The sequence below is a fragment of the Chrysoperla carnea genome, chromosome 1 (genome assembly GCF_905475395.1).
Source record: "Chrysoperla carnea chromosome 1, inChrCarn1.1, whole genome shotgun sequence".
Taxonomy (NCBI): domain Eukaryota; kingdom Metazoa; phylum Arthropoda; class Insecta; order Neuroptera; family Chrysopidae; genus Chrysoperla; species Chrysoperla carnea.
The window spans coordinates 104,755,605-104,778,971 of NC_058337.1; the positions used below are offsets into that span (position 1 = coordinate 104,755,605).

At 29.2% G+C, this 23,367-nt stretch overlaps 1 protein-coding gene across 1 annotated transcript; it reads right to left on the bottom strand.

Moving 5' to 3' along the window:
- Positions 1-389: 389 nt before the first annotated feature.
- Positions 390-21,568, bottom strand: LOC123293237 (laccase-like). Its single transcript, XM_044873990.1, has 8 exons — positions 21,481-21,568; positions 16,061-16,308; positions 8,142-8,639; positions 7,159-7,282; positions 4,912-5,126; positions 4,047-4,233; positions 3,052-3,486; positions 390-2,274 (listed from the first exon to the last, which is right to left on the bottom strand). Exons 1-8 carry the CDS (start codon positions 21,566-21,568, stop codon positions 1,922-1,924), a joined length of 2,148 nt encoding a protein of 715 aa, XP_044729925.1. The 3' UTR covers positions 390-1,921.
- Positions 21,569-23,367: the final 1,799 nt, after the last annotated feature.

Consider the following 23,367-nt stretch of genomic DNA (forward strand, 5'->3'; position numbering starts at 1 on the left):
AGGAAACTGCTTACACTCACAATTAGTAATTGAATATATTTTAAGAGATCATCAATGACAAATTATGATACCATTAATCGCACAGAGAATATATCGTTTACTGATATAGGCCCTGAATTGCATATTTTCACTAACTAATAAGGAATAAAATAAAAAAGAATTTTTTTAATTTTATAAATTTTTTTAATATTAATATAATATAAAATTACAATCTTGATTTGAGTATATTTTACTTGAGATTAAAATTATTTTTCTACAATAATATCACAATTAATTTTATTTACCTAATTACAAAACATTAAAATATTGGTACAAAATTATTTACAGAATTCTTAAATTAATGAAGTTATAGAAAACATTTTTCTATTATAATATTAAATATACTTATTCGAGTATTATATTTACAAATACTTAGGTTATTTTACATTAGCCGAGCTTATCGCTATTGTAATTCCAAAGAGGTCCTCTGTCGAAATTTCAAATTCATTTTTAATTGATTCCATTTATGTCGTTTTTCGTTTCATGTGAGTTTTCGCTTTTCGAGAGTTTGAGGAACAAAAAAGCCTTATATAGAGTTAATAAAAAAAATTCAAATTTTAAATACGATCTTTTGTAAATGCAGTGAAGTAATGGGTATGGTACTTGACTTCGGTCGGTTTGGCTTGTTTTGTCTAACATGCCTTTTGCTCGACTAATGCTGGAAACTAGGCCTTAGTTACGATGATTTTACAAAAAATATTTATTTATAATCAATTTTAAATTACACAGCCTTTTTTTATAATACTCTGATTATTAAGATATTTCTAACGAAATGAGACTAAAAGTAGTTTTGCACGAAATATAAGTTATCGATATTTAACACGTTACGAATATACATGTAAATAAACAAATTAGGAATGCTTTGAGCCTAAATAGGATGTAATTGACCGTTTAGTTTACGAAGAAACAATAAACAAAGATTATTTTTTTACGAATATTTATAGTTCAACCCAGAAGTGAATTATACAAGCGGCAACGTTTTACAATTTACTTCTGTGCTGTGAATATGTACTGCTTGCTATACTGTCTGCACGGATAAGCAATATATGAGAGTATGTGTTGTAGCGTTGACAGATTCACTGCACTAATACAACTACTATATTTAAAACCATATTTTTTCTCTTTGTAAGATATTGCGTTATTTCTCACCCCGATAGAAATACCTTAAGTTCTCATGTAATTTGAGATTACATAAATAATTGTATGACAAAAAAATATTTTTTAGGATATGTTTTAGTTTATAAATTATATTTGCGCTTTGTCATAACCATCTTTTTCATTAGTTTTGCCTTCATTAGAGGCATTTAGGTTTTTAGAAAAAACAAAGGGGAAAAATTATTTTAAATTTTAGTCGTAGGGAATGAAATTAATAATACGTTCGGTTTCTTCCTCTGTCCACTCAGAGTGTATCATAGAGATAACACCATAGAGCTTCAAAGTCACCGGCCAAACGGTTGATCGCAGTAGATAGAGACAGATAAAATGGGCGTGTATAGCTGCTTTCATCTCTCTTGTACGCCTACAATTGCTGTCTCTTTCTACCTCTCTCACTGCGGCCAAGAATTCACTTATTGCGTTTCCTATGTCTATACAGCTCTATGCTATTATTTCTATGGAGTGTATAGTATGTATTTTTTACAAATAAGAGAAAATTACATATACTCTTGTCAAATACTGTGTGGCGTTTCAGGAAGGGACTCTCTTATTTTGCCTGTTATATAGGATATTATACTTAGGAATGTTCGATATTATGCAAATAGGAATCTTCCTCTAAGCAAATTCGTTTACTTTGTTCAGTGATTTATAAACTAGGCGCATTTATACCTACTAGAAATAGAATAATTGCACTTTTCGAAAACGAAAAAATTGAGAACTTATTTTCTTAAATCATTAATTGAGCAACTATAAATAATGTAATTATCATTAAATTTGTGGGCAGTAAATAATTACTACTACTGTGTTCGAATGGCCACCAAAAGTTTGTATCGTTTGGTTTTGGTGATGTGCTATTTTCTAAAGCTAACTGTAAAAATTTATCTGTAGCAATTGAATTGGTTAGTAACGTTGTATCGTCATCTTCATTTGTAAATATTTCATCTGACGTTTGATGATAGTCATAACATTTTGGGAAGTTTTTCGGTACGGGTGGAAATTGATTATGTTCACCAATTTTAAATATTAATGCCATACCATTTTCTGAATGCCATTCAATGTGACAGTGGAATAACCAATACCCTGAAAAAATTAAATTAAATGTTAATTTTTGAAATATAAAACCTGACTAGCGTGTTTGGCTAAACGTCTCCTAATTAAGATCTTGCTTTCTAATATCAAATTGGTTGGACACAAACAAATCGGAGTGCCTGGTCACTCTCACTTGAAGAGAAACCAAGCAGCAAATTTGCTCAGCAGGAAAAATCAAAAACACCTCTATTGCCTGAGCTTATAAATCCTGTCTCTAACGAAGAAGTGACGGCCATGACAGTTTTAGGCAAGCTAGGTCGAGTTAAACTTCAATAGACGATTTAAGGCGGTATTCTGGTCTAGAAATTTGAAAAAATTGATTTTTTAATGCATATTTTCAAAGGTAAGCCCCTTAAGAGTATGTCTTTGAACGAATTTTTCAAAGTTCGAATTATTTTCGGAGATACGGTGGATTTTTTGGTAACGAAGTTCAAATTGATGGGTTTGAACTGCAAGCTTCTGTTGCTTCAAAAGAAGGCAGAACAGCTGGACTATCAGAAATAACTTTGCAAGACATTGCTTACGAAGTAGAAGAAGGCAATGCATGGATCTGGGATAGCCGATTTATCCAAAGTGAGTAATATTATTATCTGAGTTCCTCTGTCGGAATTGTTTCTCAAATTTAAAACGCGGTTTTCTCGAAACTACGGGGTTTTTTCGAGGTTTTTAACATGATATCTTAAGTATAACTCGACGAATTCCTTTGAAATGTTGGGAGAATCTTCTTTATAAATCTCTGTATCTATGGATTTAAAAAAATTCAATTACCTGGATTATTTGCATGTAACCGAACAATTGTATAACCGCCATCAGGGATTGTCACAGTATCCTTAAATGGAGGCCGATCCAAATTTCGTTTCACTAATCCTAAACGATCGTATTCCTTAAACTCTTCAACAGTTGTATTCTTTCCAATTTTATCCATACTAATCACACGGAAATAATGTCCATGTAAATGTAACGGATGATTTGCATCATAGGTGAATCCCTGATCAATAAATACCAATTCGACGACAGCATTCAATGGTATCTGATAAACGTATGTACATTCGCAAAATCGATTCTCACAATCGACCATTGTCGTTTCGTTACAAAACATATCTGGTTTAATCCATTTGCGTTCGGGCATTAATGGGAATTTTGGTAAACGCATTGTTATATGATTGATTTGTGGTGTATATGTTCGTAATTCACCTGGTGCAACTGAAATTTAAAAAAGGAAATCCATTTAGAAAAGTTGAGAACAAAAATCAAACCTAAAAATTGAAAACAATTAATTAAATATATACATTGAAATATACATTTAAGTCGAGATCCTATCTCCATATAATTCTGGCAAGAAGTCGTGGGTTCGATCTCCGTTGAGGTGTCCTTTTTCTTTGGTTGCTAATATGTTTTAGTTGCTAAGGCATATTACTTAATGGAATATGTCTCAGTCAAAGTAAGCGCTAGTTAGAATCTTCGTTAGAAAACATATAACCTTGTAGAAGAAACCATTTACTTAACCCCGGATGGAAATACAAAATGTTACCTTACAAAAGAATTAAGAATTTGTAAGCAAATAAATACCAAAATCATGACATCCAGATATGGAAGAAATGTACATAATAACTACCATTCACCTCAGTTGGTAAGAGACCTGTTCTCGAATGTTAGAGATCATAAGTTTGATGCCCGCTCAAGTCTATCTTTCTTCATATCGGCTAACATTGATGTCAAAAATAACATTCTGTATTAAATTATTTAAAAAAAATTATATTTACTTTGGTCAAATCCATATAAATCTTTGCGATGAAAATTTGAATTATCTGTTGGGTTGAAATCATATGCTAAAAATAGTTGCATGTCCGGTATTTCTTTCAAACTTGGATCATTTGATTCAATGGATCGTACTTGTGACATCAGTATGGAATCTGGATCGCCTTCTGGTGTGTTTAGTGCATTCAATTGCTGTAAATAATAAATAATGAAGTTTATTTCGTAAAATTAAAAAATATTTAAGCAACTAATCAATATGGGAATTGACTAAATTAATTTAAAAACAAAAATGTGCGGGTTTTAGGACCTACAACTAGCTTTATATTAAAACAGAATTTATGTAAATTATAACTAATTATGATTGAGTATGTAGAATGGCAATAAATTGCCATCTGTGAATGAAAAATAGAACTATTGTTAAATTTTAGTACACGAGCGCTCTCTGTGAATGGGATATATAGCTATTGTTAATTTTATAACACAATCGCTACCGTTGAATGCGAAATGAGGAGAAACCAAACGCAAGTTTCGTTGTATTCTATTTTGATGATGTCACGATTTATTACTGATTCATTTTCTGTGTATATTGCTTTAAGTGGTGCGCGTAAAGAAGTTTCACTTAAAAAATTTCATGAATATCATAGATACAAGTATATGTGTAGATGCAGTTGCAAGCCTTAGAAGCATATTTAAATCTCACGCTCATGATTACTTGTCAGACTTGACTATGACAGCATTTTCATCAAAGTTTTAAATATAAACAGCATTCGTTCAAATTGATTTAAATGATCCCAAGAAATGGATGGTTTAAAAAAATGATACAATTCTTGAATTAGATTTTCTCTGCAGTAATAAAGTTAAAATTCTTACCATGCCATCTTTATGTGCTGTCTCATAATGAACTTCTTCAATAGGCTCTGCGTTCGGAGCTCCATCATAATGTAATATTGCTGTTTGGAATGTACTGGTAAAACGTTGATCACAATCCATCAAACCTTGGAATCGTATCCAATAATTATCAATGGTTTCATTTGCATATATTATAAAATCGAAACGTTCTCCTGCATATGTTACCACTGAGGAAACTGTAAAAGAAGAAAATCATATATAAATACAAAAATTCAGTTGGATAGTAATACTTTTCAAACTGTTGCCTTTTCAAAAGCCATCATTAGCCATTGGTATATAAGTTTGGACGGGTGGATACCATTAAACTACTCCCAATCGAATAGGGTTACATGATAATCTCACGCAGAGCTTATAAGGAACAACTGGAAAGAAAAGTATCTGGGCTTTTCACGCTAAGCTCATTTTGTCATTTATACTAAATTTTTGATTCTCATAGAGTAGTGTGATACTTTGTATATATTTGAGCAAGAAACAATGATGTGTTTTACGACAAGATACTTCCTCAAAATAGACAAATCAAGAAATATATTTTTAAGCTAATAATATTGAAATCACCGCCCTTTATAATACGATCGTTACCCCTTGGCATGTAGTTGCAGACGTTATAGACATATTTTTAAATTAATAATTCACAAAATAAATTTTGACTTTCTAGCCTGCTAAATGCGGGTGGTCGATAAAAACCGCTGTTGGGCCTAAAATGCACATAATTAGGGTATGTTTAATTAATTATTTTAGAAATTAATATCCATCAATATGAATCTTCTCAAGGTATTATGTATAAATTGATTATTTGATAGACAAGTCTAGTTTCATGCCTTTCATTTTTGAGTTACAGTTCATAAAATTGTAAAGAAATTTAAACAAATAAAAATTCTAATGTGAATGCAATTCAATCTCTGTATACATATATTAAATCACCATCCAGTTCAGAATTTTGTCCCCTTTAAAAAAAAAAAAAAAAAAAAAACGAAAAATCACAACAAAAATTTTGTTTCATATTTTTATGAAACTTGGTTTTCAGGGTAATTTTGCCTAAAAAAAGATAAAAATAGGGATGAATTTTTGTTGACTTTCAGTTGAGACATAGTTCTTGATATAAATACCACGATACTCGAAATAAAATAGTAAATTAAAATATTGTATTTCATTTGAAAAATGTAATTAAACAAGTGAAAACAAACAATTGACTGAGTTAATTGTTGAAATACCATGCATAGTCAGTGTTGATTTCTTTATCACATTATACATACAAACATGTGACACATACATAACTGATAATCAAGTATAGTACATATTATAAAATATCCGCCTAATTGGCGCCCTCACGTGTAAACAGTGATGTTTACGAAAAAATGTTTCAAACAAAATTTGTTTAATTTTTGATAAGGAACATTTTTTACATTTAAACTTTTGTTCTATCTCTAACGGTTTACAAGATGGGTCCTACGGACCCAAGACCCAATTGACCTATGATGCTCATTTACAAACTTGACCTCACTTTTTACGTCCCGAGTACGCTGTACAAATTTCAGCTCGATATCTTTTTTCGTTTTTGAGTTATCGTGGCCACAGACGGACGGACAACCGGAAATGGACTAATTAGGTGATTTAGTGAACACCTACGACCAAATTTTTTTCCTAGCATCATTATTTTTAAGCGTTACAAACTTGGGACTAAACTTAATATACTATGTATATTTCATATATACATGGTATAAAAGCATACAACAGACTTGCTATTTCGCTAAATATCGATATTTCGATGAACAACGTTTTTGCCCTGTTTTTGGTTTGGTGATCTGGAGAAACTTATTTTTTCAATTTTGTGATAATTTTTGTATTTTATTTTTTAGTGTTACTGTAAATTGTTGGTAATGTTTTAAAATATTTACTTTTAACTTTGTACAAAATGTTTGTAATGCGTTATATGAATACATTTAGCTGTTGACGATGGTTGCGTGGCAATCGAAATACGGACTAACTGTGTTACTGATTTAACATTTGTCTCGATCTAATAATATTGAACGATATGCTATTATGCAACACTCAAACATTTTCTCACATATATTATTTAAAAATCAATTAATTTTCCAATGAATAAACATGACAATAGGCATGTGTATAATTTTAATTATGAAGGAAGATACAATAAACCTTGTTATTGAACAATTAATAATAATAGTTTTTAAAACGAAAATTTCTTACCTTGTACTGGTTCGATATCTTTTCCATCACTGCTAATTACTAACATATCATGGTTATCAATATTCACTTCAATTGGACAATTTAAGTAGCCAGAATTTATCATTCGAAAACGATAACGGAATCCCTTAAAAAGAAATATTCAATATATTAATTTTAAAATATCCAAGAATTTTAATGAAAGTAGGCGGTGACATGTGTTTTTATGTAAAAATCCTAGCGGCCTTAGATCCTAGGTTAGGTTAGGTTATATTGGCAGACACACTTAGGCTATAGTGCCCATTTTAATACCATGTACATGTTATACCACCTTTTCCGCTGATAATGTCATTTATCAGCTCCTAAATTATTTTTAGAGGCACAACAATTAATTAAATTAATTTTTGTTGTGACGGCGGGAATCGAAGTGCCACAGACGGAATTGTTCACGCTCTAACGCTGCCATTGCGGCCTGATGGTTGATAGTTGTTTGTTAGAGATAAGACAGACCTTTTGTTTCCCTTACACTTGGCTGGGAAAGCCGACATTTTCGAGATATTTGCCCTTGAGCCGTTGGGAGCAGCTACGCTGACTGAGTTTACTTGTGTTCATTCCCGAAAAAGGCACTAAACATTTCTGATCATACAGACAATTTTCTTTAAAATATTTTCGTGTCTTTTAGCAATTTTTTTGATTTTTTGATTGTTTGTTTATAATCGATAAACTCAAAAACTACTGGACCAGTCTTATTTTCAAAAAAAGAATGCGGACTCATTAGTATTCGAAATCATCCAGCGCAGCGTGCAGGTAACTGCTAGTAAATTATAATTATCGGACAGTTTTGCCGTTGTTAGCATTGCACCATCTACTCAATAAGAACTACTAGCAATGATAGCTTCAGAAACATTGACCGAAAACCATTAGTCGTAAGGAAAAATAGATCCGGAAGCAAAATTAGGGGATAGAACACTCTTCTGCATCCATGTATAAAAATTAATAACTCTCACCTGTAATACTGTAAATTTCGCAAAAGGTGTATGTAATTCTGTTCCGTTTTCATTTGTTGGAAACAATTGGAATTTTCCATGACCATTAACCAATAAGCCAGGGGGTTTATTATCGCCATCGCTTTGATGATGCGCTTGGAAACGTTCAACTCCTACAGTATGATCCCAGTCCAAAAAAACTATTTGATGCTCAGATAGATCCAAATCATATAATTCAGTATGTGGATCTTCTGCTCTTGGTATCCGCACTATAAATCCACCGAAAGCACCATCTCCGCGTTGTAAGCCCATATGTGAATGCCAAAAATGCGTTCCAGGTTGATTTGCATAAAATTTGTAACGGAATGTATTTTTTGGTAAAATTGGGCATTGTGTTATGGTGGGTGTACCATCCATATACGGTGTACCTCGTTGATGTTGTCCATGCCAATGAATTGTTGTTCCTTCATCACCCAAATCATTTTCGACATCAACAATTACTAAATCACCTTTGCAAACCTGTAATTAAATTTTCAAAATTTATTTCTCTGTAAATATTTAATTTTTTTGTTTTTGAAAAAATTAACGGATTTAAAATGTATAATCCGGTTTATTGATTTATTATTACAAATAATTTTGACCTTGAAAAATTTTTAAATTGCAGTAACTGTTAACAAAATATCTTTGAACTTGTGTACTTTTGCGAATATATGAAATTCAACGTAAAACAGCAAAACTTTTTACGTTAGGTGTTAAAGATTGGTATATTTTTATCATAGAAGTGTATTTATTTTCTAAGAGCTTAAACATTATTATTGGATTCTTACATAACCAAGAGAAGAGCTAACGAATTTTATTTTGCTGATTAGATATTCATCAAATTGTTAGTCAAAATAACCAAACTGACTTAGTTGGGTTGAGTTATTTGAGTTATAGCGGGTTGACTTTTTCTTTAAAGCTCTCACTAGAAGAAGTAAAATTGAGGAAAAGTGAAGTCTTATTTGAAATTGTTTTCGCAGTAAATAATTCAGTGCTAAATGTTGGCCATAGTTTTCTTAAGAAGGAATTTTATGGCTAAAGAGGGGAACCAAAATTGCAAATGATCTGAAAAAATTCGAATCACATATGTTTAGCATATAAAATTCAAAAATTTAAATCAGTATTTTGGTTTAAGTACATAATCAGACAATTAAATTATTCATAAGTCCGAGCCCAGACGGGGGCAGCTTCTCTGATTTTCTATCCATCGGCTCATCCTTTGTTACATTTTCATCTGCAAAGTTGGAGAGTATCTGAGTTCTAATCAATACGTGATTAGTAATAAAAGTCTTAAATGCGTAATTCCTAAATAAGAGAAGCCGCAAAAATTAATTAAACAAATTAATAAATTGTTTGGTTAAATTAAGAAGATTTTACAAGTTTGATTACAAAGATTTTCATGGTCAAAAATTAATGGAAATGTGTTAATTACTTGTAATAATTTAATTACATTTTGAAAAATGTAATACCAATTATCACTTTACAGTGTCTTATGGTTATTAATTTTCATGGTACATAATTGTGTCAAAATTAAGATTAGATATTTATTACCTATTTAAAATTACTCCCCCCCCTTGTTTAAGAATAATTAATTATTAAGAATTATGGCTTTTGTATGCAGATTAAATCACCAAATTGGAATATATTGGCACTCGAGCCACTGTTAAAATTTTGATTTTCTTTATTACAAAATTTTCCTTTGTCAATCTGTTAAAGAGCAACAAGACAATTTCAGATTTGGGGTTAAAATTATTTGTACCTTATTTTCAACTTTGATGATGAATTTTGTTATAAATTCATGAATGTAGACGAAAAAAAAAGATGGTTTCTGTTAAAGTTCTTTTTATTTTATAAAATTGCTGACATGTTTCGGGTTTTATTCCATTGTCGAAACTGTGAAATTATACTTACAGGTGGCTCATATTTATGAAACAAATTTTTTACAATTTTTGGTTTTATTTAAATTTAAATTTTTAACAATTTTCGATATCTGCCTTGGTTTTCCAAATATCGAAAGCTAAATAATTGAGCAAAATTTTCACTTCTCGATATTTTGAAAATTACTCCAGAAAATTTTATTCTTACTTTTCGTCTTATATTGTCAAGTTATAACTTAATCCATCGTCAAAATTGAAAAAATATATTTTTTTAAATTTGTGTCCCACTACCGTGCTCAAACATCCTTAATTAGTCGACCACAGCGGTTTTTTTTTTGTTGTCAATAATTTATTAAGCTTTTAACTATAATTAAAATATCCAAAAATACGTTTCTTGTCTATATAATACTAACAGAAAAAATTTAAATAGTTCAAGTTCAACGGTTTAGAATTTATTAAAAGTTAAATAAAGTGAAATTTAATTCTTTAATATACAGAAGATCTGAATTTTTTGTAATTTTTTTATATAAAAAAATAATATTTTAATAATAGTTATATTGTAATAATTTAATATAATATAATGGTAATAGTTGTAAGATTTATCTTTAATAATATATTATATTATTAAATTAATGAAACATCCGTTTACTCTCTTAAAAAAAATTAATATGCGATTATTACACAATTTTTATTTTTATTTAGTAGCGATCAAATAATAACAGTTGATGACTGCCGAATTTTAAAAACATAAAGTTCTTGACATACATATAAAAATGAAATACAAATAAATTATAGCTCAATTAATTTACATAGATTTTAATATTATGATTATTATTTTTATATTAAATATGATAATTTAATTTAAAAGTATATTGTTAAAAATTATAAGATGGTATTATACCTATCATGGACAAATATGAACATTGTCACTACTAATTTATTGCTTAACCCTTGGATTAATCATTGAATAAGAAAATGATAGATAATAAGTAAAATGATATTTTTACGAAATGAAATTTCGAAATTTTAAATAGTAAAGCTGAAAGATTGCAACCTTGCTTTAATCCACGAGCTATAATTAACTTTCGGGTAGTCTTGGCTCCATCCATTAGAATACATAGAGTTCATACACATTTTGGATAAATTTTGCCATAAAAGATTGCGGTCTATGCTATCAAATGCTTTTTCGAAATCAATAAAACAAAGATACGTTTTCTATCGCTTACATGAAAGGGCATTTTCAATTATATTTTTCAGAACTTAAATGTTATCCATCACTTCGTATCCCTGCCTGAATCCTGTCTGATTTTTCTGAATCAATCCACTATCTAAACACCTTTGCTGAATTCTAATGGATAAAAGTGTATAATTTGCTGATATTGTTGCGCTAATTATTCGGCAAATATATTTGCTAAAGCTTTGGCTTTGTGACTTGGCATTATTTCGTAGTTGTAATAGGTCGTAGTAAGTATAATTTCTGGAAAATTGTCGTTGAAATCTTGTTCCTCTTCGGTTTTCTTTAGAAAACAATAATACATTTGAAAACAAAGGTTTTCAAGTTGCGAATTGATCAAGACACGCCAGTTTTCAAGTTGTGAATTGGTCAACTCCCTCCACTACTTTTTTGGGTGTTTGTGAAAAAACTATTTGCATCTGATTGCCCTAAATCTTTGTATATAGGTAATCGCTGTTACTTAACCCTCCGGAGGGATTTTAAGCTACATTAAGCCGTTTCCGCAACACAGAAGATACCATCGACGGTACTCTTTAGTTTTTTCATCGTTTAATCGTTCGGTCTAAGGAAAACATTTGTTAGAGCCAATTAAATTAGCATTAATAACCTCCGTAGATTTCTTTTATTAGATTAAAAAAAATTCTTTTATTAGTTAAAGTATTACGCAATTTTTTTTCAAGTTGTTTTTCTCTAAACAAAAATAAAATATTGTGCAATACAGCAGCAAGCGCACTTGACCAGATTTTATTTTTTATTTTTATATTTAACCAAAACAATTTAAGCATTAATCAAATTAAATTAACATAAACTACATCAAGTCCCGTGAATAAGAGTATTTTTTACTTTCTGATAGAAAGTTATTATTTTCAACCCGAATTTGGGGACTAAATTTTATAGGATATTACGTTTTGTGATCTTTTTATATACGTTTGGAATATGCGCATCTATCTATATATCTGGGTTTATCTGTCTGCCTGTGTCGCGCTAATTCTCGAAAAAATGATGCGATCGATCTATTTGGAAAATTGGTTAAACAAGAAAAATTTTTGTATAAACTTAAAAATAAACTGTAAACAAGTGAAAACAAACAATTGACTGAGTTAATTGTTGAAATACCATGCATAGTCAGTGTTGATTTCTTTATCACATTACACATACAAACATGTGACACATACATAACTGATAATCAAGTATAGTACGTATTATAAAATTTCCGCATAATTGGCGCCCTCACGGGTAAACAGTGATGTTTACGAAAAAATGTTTCAAACAAAAGTTTTTTATTTTTTTATAAGGAACATTTTTTACATTTAAACTTTTGTTCTATCTCTAACGGTTTACAAGATGGGTCCTACGAACCCAATACCCAATTGACCTATGATGCTCATTTACGAACTTGACCTCACTTTTTACGTCCTGAGTACGCTGTAAAAGCTCGATATCTTTTTTCGTTTTTGAGTTATCGTGTCCACAGACGGACGGACGGACGGACAACCGGAAATGGATTAATTAGGTGATTCTATGAACACCTATACCAAAATTTTTTTCGTAGCATCAATATTTTTAAGCGTTACAAACTTGGGACGAAACTTAATATACTATGATATATTTCATATATACATGGTATAATAATTTTAACAAATAAACTATTACAAAGTATGCTAATTAATTTAATCAGATAGATATTATCCTGATCTCTAGAAGATATAATCACCACAGATTTATTTTGTACATCAATTAAATACTAATTTTCAAAGAAAAAGGAGAGGTTAATTTAATTTAATTTAATTTCAATAAATAAATTAAAATATTGAATTGTTTTTATAAATTCAATAAATTTAAATTTTTTTAGGTGTGAGGGGTGAGCTTAGACTAACTCGTTTAATTCAATTTAAATTGAGCAGTTTTCATATACAAGTCACGTTTTTTACCGTAAAATTTTTGTGAATATTTATTGTATATTATACTAATAAATTGATACTTTTTAAAAATGAAAACGGATATTGGGTATTTTAAAATTAATTAAAATTAATTAGATAATAAATTTAAAATAAATAAAAATTATTAAAAAGCACGCGGGTGAAACACGGATTTTCATCAATCAATTTGTAATATCTCAATAGATATTGATTGTATCTGTTTAGAATCTGATATTGATGTTAAAAGAAAGATCTGTAAAGATAACTAAAATTATTGAAAACAAAATATTCCGTTATTAAAAGAATAATATGATTTTAATCAAAGTAAGTTTATTTTAAGTCTCTTAAGACAATTTTTCTTTATACCATTTATTCAGTAATCCTTAAGCACTCAAAGTTGAGTTCATATTATACAATGCAAAATTGGAGTGCACTGGCTGGTCCTAATGATCCTATACTTTCTAAACTATCGTATTTATAACGTCTAAACTTTTATGAAATTTCATCGAAATGAAAATATGGCAGAGAGTTTAGAAAACACACACTGACTTTTTTATTCTTGGGAGCCTAATCGATCCCAAGTATTTGCTTTATTTTGATTATTTCTAGTAAGTGAAGTGGGAAAATGTAAGTTTTGACAGAGGATTCAATTTAATATTTGTAACAGTCAAGATGAGATATAATTGTATCCAATCTGAAATAAAACGAGAAACATAAACTAAGACAGTGATTAGAAAGTAGCAATTGAAGGCGTTGCAAGTTTATCATCTATGAGACTTTCAAAAATGGTTAGTGGGATACATTGGAAATTTATCTTAAAGTTAATTTTTCAACAAGTCAGACCGTTTGTTAATTAAAAATTTTGTTAAAAAAAAAATTTTCTCGAATTTTCATTGTCATTGTAAACTAAATTTTTAAGCTTCGTGGAGTCCTTCTTATATATATACATATATACTTAAAAAAATCACTTCATGAAAGTTTAAATCTCTGACAAAAAATTTATGTCGCTACTACAACAACCTTTTTCTTATAATTGAAAGTTGCAGGTTCGATTTTCTAATTGCAAGGGAACATCGATGACTTTTTTTGTGCTTTAATAAAAGCTCATTTATGTAGCAGAGAAAACAGCAGAGAAAACATATGTTTTTATTTCTTTCTAGCAAAACAGAATTTAGCATGGAGTTCTTATGACAAACATAGCATATGACGTAAATACTATGTTGCATCACTCTTTCTAATATCTGTTTTTAATTCCACTTTTTATCATATCTTTTACGGAATTTTCAAAAAAATCATCGATAGTCTCTATTCCGAATCTTCACTATATACGCATAATAAAGTAAATTACACTCAATAAATATTCACATTGCGTGTTTGTTACAAACTTGACCCAGTAGGTATACGATCATTTACGCTAACTTAATTGATCTCCAAAAGATTATTTAAAAAAAAAACAACACTTAACCTTGTAAAATCTTTACATCATACATCAAATCACATTGTGATACTGTAAATATTCAAGTGCAATGTCATATTATGATTATTAATGATTACTAATAACAATTATAAATAATTAACATCAGTTCTTTACCTGTTTAATACTAACTAATACATGCACAGGTGTGATCTGTATTAAATGCGTAACCTTGAATATGTCGATTTATAATATTAGAATTCAATTGCTTACTGCAAATGATTCTTTCTTAGTATAATAAGAAAAAAAATTATATTATTATTCAATCAAGGAAGTATCTGACTATGAGTTACATGTGTGTACAGAATGTTTCAGAATGAGGGATATAGAACAATTACTTGATAATTAGCGATCAAGACAATTCCAATAAAAGTTAGAATTCAGATCTCGATTCAGAAAAAATTTATAGACAAATCGCTGGACCGAAAAATGAGTCGGAACAGTGATCAGGACGTAATTCATATTAGAAGTAAGAATCAAAAATAACTTTTGATTTTTTTTTGTTACGGTAATTGTATTTCGTGGGCTTACACTATCGTTACAGGTTGCAAAACTGAAAAATGGATTTTTACATATAAACGAGTTGGACAAGTACGCAGAAGTACGTTAATAATGCGTTCATAATCACACGTATATCCTACAAAACTTTATATCTACGCCTCTAAAATGTGATAATTGAGAAAATAGAAAATTAAAAAAGTAAGTATAGTAACTGAGTTCATTACCTGCCCCAGTGCGGCAATAAATTCATTATCACACTAGGGCGATATGAATTATTTTTCCCACGCGTACTGACTGAGAAAAGTACTTCTTTCTCACGGGCAGTAATTAAAATATTTGTTTAATATTCTAAGCTTGAATTTGTTAAACTTTTACTTCTAGTTTTTTAATAATAACAATTTTGAAACACACTGTATGTTAATAAAATTGCAAGTAATTTTTTCCAAAGTTTTAATAATTATTGGATGCTGTAGGTTCGTAAAATTTTTGCAAACGTTTTAATGCACGTGATGAAATTTTTTATGTCAATTGTGTGTATGTATCTTGTGGATAAATGGAATGGAAATTTATTTTAACAGGATATGTTATTATAAAATTTTTTCTCAGAGAATTTTTTAAATACTGACATAAAAAATATTAGTTTTTGTTGCACGATTTTTTTGCTTGGCTTAGTTTGCAATCTATACTTAATGGGACACTTTATTGCGAATGTTTCGATGGTCTCCCCAATATTGTTTGAGTCTGATACCCGAAAAGTATCTCTATAACGATAATGTTCAGTGTTTTCCGCATTTAAAGTGAAATGAATATTCCCATTTTTAAGAGCCGTTTTAAATAATTAATTACTTGTCTTAAATTTAAAAATTAGTATAAGTATAATCACACAAAGTACTTACTTCAATGAATGGTCCTGGTAATTGTCGATTAATTGTAACAATTGCACGTCGAACACCATCAGCTGCTACACAATCTGGACGAAAACAATCGGTGACATTGTACGGACAATTATAACATGCTTTACTCATTGTCAAGTACCATTCAATACGAAATTTAAATTTACAAACCATTGGTGGCATATTCGATTGACATTCACGTTTGCATGGATTCTGATTATTCAACAACACATATTCAAATTCTGATTGTTCTGAAAATATAAAAAACATTGATAATTTTTAGTTACATATCGAAAACGTGTTTATTATTATCTAAGAATTATAAAAGTAAAAGAAATATCTTGGATTCTAACAATTTCTTAATGTATTTGAAAAAGAAAAAACTTTTAAACGTAGCAATTTCTGGCCCACTTTTAAACAGAGAGCTGTATTCTAGAATACAGCTATTGAACTGTGATTCGATAAAGTTATTTACTTTTTATTAATATTATATTAATTTACTTTATCTCACAAACTAGGCCTCGGATTCAAAATTGGTAAATAACTTTTTCCTACGTCTTTATGAGCTTAATCTGTAGGTCAATGATCTGCAGTCAATAACAGAACGCTTTGTATATTTACCAAGAATTCAGTATAAATATGGTGGAAGCGCAAATAAATGTATATATTTTCAGATATGGAAACCGACAATTCTGAAAATCCTGGTCCGGAAAATCAAATAAGATTACATTTTTTTTATTGCCATCTGTCTTTGATAAGTATACCAAATATCGAGTTAATCCAACGTATTGAAAGGGGTCAAAATCATGTTCAAATTATCCGTTACGATAATAAAAGCGCGTTAATAAAATTTTTTTTGCGATTTTAATGTAGAATTTGATTGGCGTAATTTTAGAATTTATCAATTTTTAAGAAAATTTGTTATTAACTGTATGTCAGTTTTCGTATATAATTTACATATCGCAATGTGTGAACATTCTAAACTACTATAATAAAGATAAAAAACCAAGGTTCTTTTATTTTTTTAATGCTGAATAAAAAGTTTGATGATTTTTAACATTATTATTATTGTCAAAGGTTGATAATATTAACGTGTTTATATAAATAAAAATGCTACAAATAATTATAATATTAAATTGTCCGTTAGGCTAAACTAATTATTTTTATAATGGGTACACACTGACTATAAATAAAATAAAATAAAAAATATTACTTGCTTTTTCTTATTGAACTTTTTATGAATACTTAAATAAATAGGTAAATACGAAGTTATTATTATTATTATTATTATTGCGTTATTTTACACAATTATTACTTAATCATTATTGGCATCGATGCCAATAATGACGGTAGAATCACATGTCATTTTCATTTGTATAGTGTTGTATTTTCTCATACATATTTACTAGTTTTGTGCAGTTAAATGTATTCAAAATGTTATAGTATGTAAATGTAACGCACTTTCAATTTTATTATATCACTTTCAAATGTTAACAAACTAGAGGAGGTTCTATGTTTTATTTCTCCCCCAAGTGTGAATCGATTTTGTAAAAATTTGTTAGATAGAGTATACTTTCGAGGTGCTGGATTATTATTTCATTGAAATCGGTTCAGTAGTTTTTAAGATACAGACTAATGTGTGTAAGTTTATTACATACAACGGTAATAAACCTAAATTCGCTTAAAAGTACAAAATAAAAATTTTTTGCAAAAAGTAGAACTGTCAACAAAAAATAGCGATCGTATGGTCCTGTTTAGGAAAAAAGTATATGTATTACTAGTTTTGGACGTAAATAGTATAAAAATGCAAAATTCGTGTGCTATAATAAATAAAAATAGTATAAATTAGGTGAACAACGTTACGTGATAAATTCTGCCAGTTTGCTCACCATGGCAAGCCGCGTTGAGGTATTTCGTTTCAAAAATGTACAAAAAAGTAACAAGAAATAATTAAAAACCGACCCCAATCGATAATTTCATTTTGAACTATCACTCTATGAAGTCGACACTAACCAAATCCTTAGCTAAAAAATTGATTCATTGATGGAGACTCTCAGACAGCTGTATCTGCGAGTAAAATGATCTTATCGGGATCGTCTACAAATTATTTTAAAGGTAGTACTTTTTAATTTAGCACTTAGTAGTTTTTAAACACAAAGATAAATATTGTTTACTACACCCACCGTTTTGTGCCGAGAGCTGGATAGGTGCAAAAATTAATTTGCGAGAATATATGCAGCATAATTGAAAAACTTATACAGAATTACTATAAAATATTGCCTATATTTGGAAGTCTTATTGGTGCAAAAGTCTTAGACGTACCCGTTGAACCAATAACCAATCGAAAGAGTATAGTTTTGTTACTTCGGGATTAACAAGATGGAAATCAGGCAGAGTGATAACACCTTCTAAATATGATATTTTAACAAGCAATGATTTTTTATGTTGCAGTATGAGAAAACTGACCCGGACTGTTTCAACTGCTACACTCAGTCACCTGGTACGTTTTTCCAGTGTCTAGAGCTTCATCTGGTGAGTTGAAAGCTATAATTTTTACTGAAACTTCGAAAGTTTTTTTAATAATCCAAATAATAAACAATTAATAAAGATAGCACTTCGGAAAAATTCTCGGAAAGCTGGATTTTTGCAAGAACCTTCTATTTTAGGTTCTAAGTCAGGTCCCAAAAGTATCCATTACGAATATAGAAGTGAAATGTTTATATTCTCTGTATTATAAGTTTTTATTTTATTTATTTTTTTGGTATTCTACCCGAATAGTATTTGATAAGTGGGGATCCATCCTCAAACGAGTATATTATTATATTATATATAATAATATATTATTATAAAATATTAAGAATATTTTTCAAAACTCTTTTGTTCGCTTGTTACAGTTTTTCGACTCAAAACTAAATTATAATTTTATTATGACGTTATATCAATTTTAAATGTTCAATTGATTATTATTATATACTTAGCTATAGTGCACAGTAACATTAAAAAAATTTGTACAAGGTTTCTGTATTACTGGTGCATTGATCTCACCTTCATCAACATATGAATAATATACCAGCACTTTATAGTATGCGATGTGTTTGTATTATTATTAAATATGACTCGCGTGCTTTTTCTTTCATCACTAATTGATTAAAATTTTTTTTATTGCATAATTAATTAAGGTCTCTTGACTTTTTTTTTTGTTTTGATAAAAAATATGAATGAAAATTTTATTTTTAATAATTTTTATTTCATTTTAATTCATTTTTAAGTTAACAAGGAAAAATAATTTTTTTAAACAAAATAGAAATGAATTATTTATTTATTAAAATTGGTTTTTTATAATTCTGTATTTTTTTGAAAAAAGACGAAGAACCAAAAATTTCTCGAATAAGGGCATTAATAGATCGTAATGATGCTCGTAATAAATAATAAATTTACTGAGACTTTCGAAAATTTACTGAATTTTTTTTGCGTAATACATGAAAAAATTAGTATGTGGTTCGTTTTACAGATACTGTAGCGAGCGGTAGGTGTTTAAATCACCGACTGGCATTGGAGCTAATGGAGTTAACCCTGACCTATAGTGGTGTACGTGACCAAATACACGCGTTTATTAAAATTGCAAAAATACAATTTTTGGCAGCATTTAAAATTTATTTTTTAGTAAAGTAAAATAATTATATTAGTTTCCAAATGGAATTATAAGGGCCTGTTTTCAATTTTTTTCTTATAGACCGATAATAGTCCGAAATAAAGTTTGGACCTCCGATCCTTATTCCCGTCACGTCAATTCTTTCAGATTCTTTTAAAATAAATTTCTTCCCTACTGCAAAAATTGCAATTCACTTTTACTTTAAAAGAAAACGAATTAACGATCTGATAAATGAGCCGTTTATACCAACGACAAACATTACAAAATTGAAACAAAATTCAAGAAACCGTGGATGCGACGAGTCTGGTGATGCGACCCTTGAATTACGCACGATTTTTTTTCCCAGAGTATGGTCTGATAATAAAAACATTTAAAATTTGATATTTTCATGTGATCATTTAATAATTGTATCTTTTTTTTCTCAGAATTGAGGAAGTTTTTAACGGAAAACATTAAATTTTTTTGCGGTTTTATGTATTTATTATCTATTCCATGGGCGTATCTAAAATGAGTTGGCTACGATTAGGCTTTTGTAAATATTATCCTGATAGCAGTTGGAAGCAATAAAAAAAGATTATAATTACCAATTAATAACTTGAGCTTAACAATCAATGAATGTCGTGTTCGCTGGGCAATTTCATCTATAAAAACAGTGACTACCGCACTATAGCCTTCATTTTCCTTGCCGTCACTTATCGATCTCTACAGGATATATAAATAGGTATTATATAAATACGTATTTTGACTACCAAGTAGTCATCATCCATATGAATTAGCTAATCGTAATTACTCTAATTGTGTAGTTGTCTGTGTATTGTCTACCTGGGTGCAGTCAGTCACCAAATTAGCTAATTCTTACTGATGATGACTATTTAGTCGAGATACGTATTTATATAATTCAAAAATCTAAAGAAATCTAAGAAATTGGGGCAAAAATCGAAATTTATTCCGCATTAGTTCACAATTATCGGGTTTTTTAATTTTTTGGTGTTTAAATGACGGACTATACCCCCTCCCCTTATGCAGGGGGGGTAGAAGTGCGGCCACAAAAACCATAACACGAGATTTTTATAATTTAGAAGCTTTGCAATGAAAGTTGCGAATGATTTATTTTAGAGTTTTGAAATTATCTACACGTGTGTATGGCTTCCGTAAAATTGGTGGAAGCGAATTGAAGACCATATGAAAGATATCATAATTATGGTTCAGGGCTTGGGAAGTAAATTTTGAAACTGAATTGACATTGTTTTAAACTACCATTTAAGTGAAACAGCTTTTTAAGTACCAATATTTCGACTAATACCCGTAGATTAACACCTAGGGATCAAAATTGGTGGCCAATATCACACTATTCGTTGTGTGCGTAGTCATGGTAGGGACAATAAAAACGATGCCAGTTCTTCCAGTGAAAAAATTTGTCGATAAAGGAGGCAGTTATGAATAATTTCCAATTATTTACATGTGAATACTATAGAAAATGTCAAATTAAAATTATTGAAAAACACTTATTAATTAAACTTAATGCATTAAAAAATGTGAAAATAATAAATCAATTTGCACAAATATTATTTTCCAAATGTAAATTATCATAATTATTTATTTAAATTTGTGAGACAATAATATTAAATTTTCAATGTAAGTCATAAATGTAATCCATACAATTATATATGCATCCATACAATTCTATAATTAAAGAAGTGTATTGTTACCATGGAAACACCTCCATAAAAACTCACGCACGGTACGGATAGTAATCTATAAAATTACTTACCTAAACTATTGTCTCCATGGATTTGCAAAATGCATGTTAAAATGAAAACACCTCCAATTAAAGAAAAAATCACATTGGATTCACCCATATTTCTGAAACAAAAATAAAAAAATATAAGATTAAATTTAGCAATTCTAGTTTTTTCCTCTGAAATAATTGAAAAAAATGTTATTTTTCCTTCATGGTTTTACGAAATATTTTTGTGCAGGTACCCATCACAAATATGTAATCCATATATTTTAAAATGATAATAAATGACTCACATAAATAAAACTAATTTTGAAATTTCCCCGTTTATAAATAAATTTACCTGTCGGCTATTATTTGTAAACATTTTTTTTTCTTTTTTAAATGGAGGAAACTTTTATTAGAAAGTTGTCAATCATTTATTTATTATTGGCTTATGGAAATAATTATTTTTAATAATATAACTATTAATATAACATTACAAGCACAGCTTATGAAGAGACAAGCTAAATTATTCGTTTATTAGGTATCAAAAAGTACCATATTGGCATTTTGATAAACCAAGTATGTAACCCTACTAAATTTGGGTCATACTTTTCAAATTTGTGATAAAAATTAACATAGCTCTAATAGGTTTCAAGAATGTGGAGTCCTGGTCCCGGAATTAAGCATATAACAGATAGCTAGCGAAAAACTGACATCATCGCTGAATAGAATGAACCAAAATTAGTGGGTTTCAATAAAATTTCCAGTTAGATCGGATCAAATTTGCCTATGTTATCAAAAAAATCGAATTTTTTAACTTTATGACGTCATTAGAATCCAAAAAAATTTAAATTTGCTATATCACATTCAAATTTTATCCAATTTTGATAAACAAAGTATGTAACCCTACTAAGTTTGGGTCATACTTTTCAAATTTGTCGTCAAAATTAACCTAGCTCTAATAGGTTTTAAGAATTTGAAGTCCTGGTCCCGGACTTAAGCATATAAGTAATAGTTAGCGTACAACTGAAGTAGCTGAAAAGAATGACCCAATATTAGTGGGTTTCAAAACAAATTTCAATAAGATCGGATCAAATTTGCCTGTGTTATCAAAAAAATCGAATTTTTTAACTTTATGACCTCATCAGAATCCAAAAAAATTAATTTTGATTTATCACATTCAAATTTTATCCAATTTTGATAAACAAAGTATGTAATCCTACTAAATTTGGGTCATACTTTTCAAATTTGTGATCAAAGCTCTAATTTGTTTCAAGATTGTGGAATCCTAGTTCCGGAATTAAGCACATAAATGGTAGCTAGCGAAAAACAGACATTGCAGCTGAAAAAAATGACTCACAGTTAGTGGGTTTCAAAAAAATTTCCAATAAAATCGGATCATATTTGCTTGTTTTATCAAAATATCGATTTTTCTTATACGCCTACCCATAATACAATACGTTTCAAAAAATTTTAGAAGCATGATGAAGCATTTTAGAAATAAAAATAATCATATGTAATACTTAGATGTATTCCACGAAATCAATGAATAAAATTACCCAAAATGATCAAAAAGTATTTTTCAAATCGATAATTCCTGATAAAAGAATACATTTATAAATAGCCTGTTATCTATATATATATAGGAGACTTTCTATAGATATAGATAGTCACTCATCACGATATCTCTGGAACTATAAGACCTAGAGACTTGAAATTTGGCAGGAATATTTCTTTTGCCAAGTAGAGGTCAGCTAAGAACGGATTTTACGAAATTCCACCCACAAGGGGGGTTGCGGGGGTGTTCATGAATAAAAAATTCATATTTTTCAATTATGGCTTTTAATAGTTCAAAACTTGGTCAGAATGTTTTAAATTACATTTAGAAATTTTTTTAACCTTCGGAGGGTAGAAAGGTGTAGCGAGAAAGTGGGA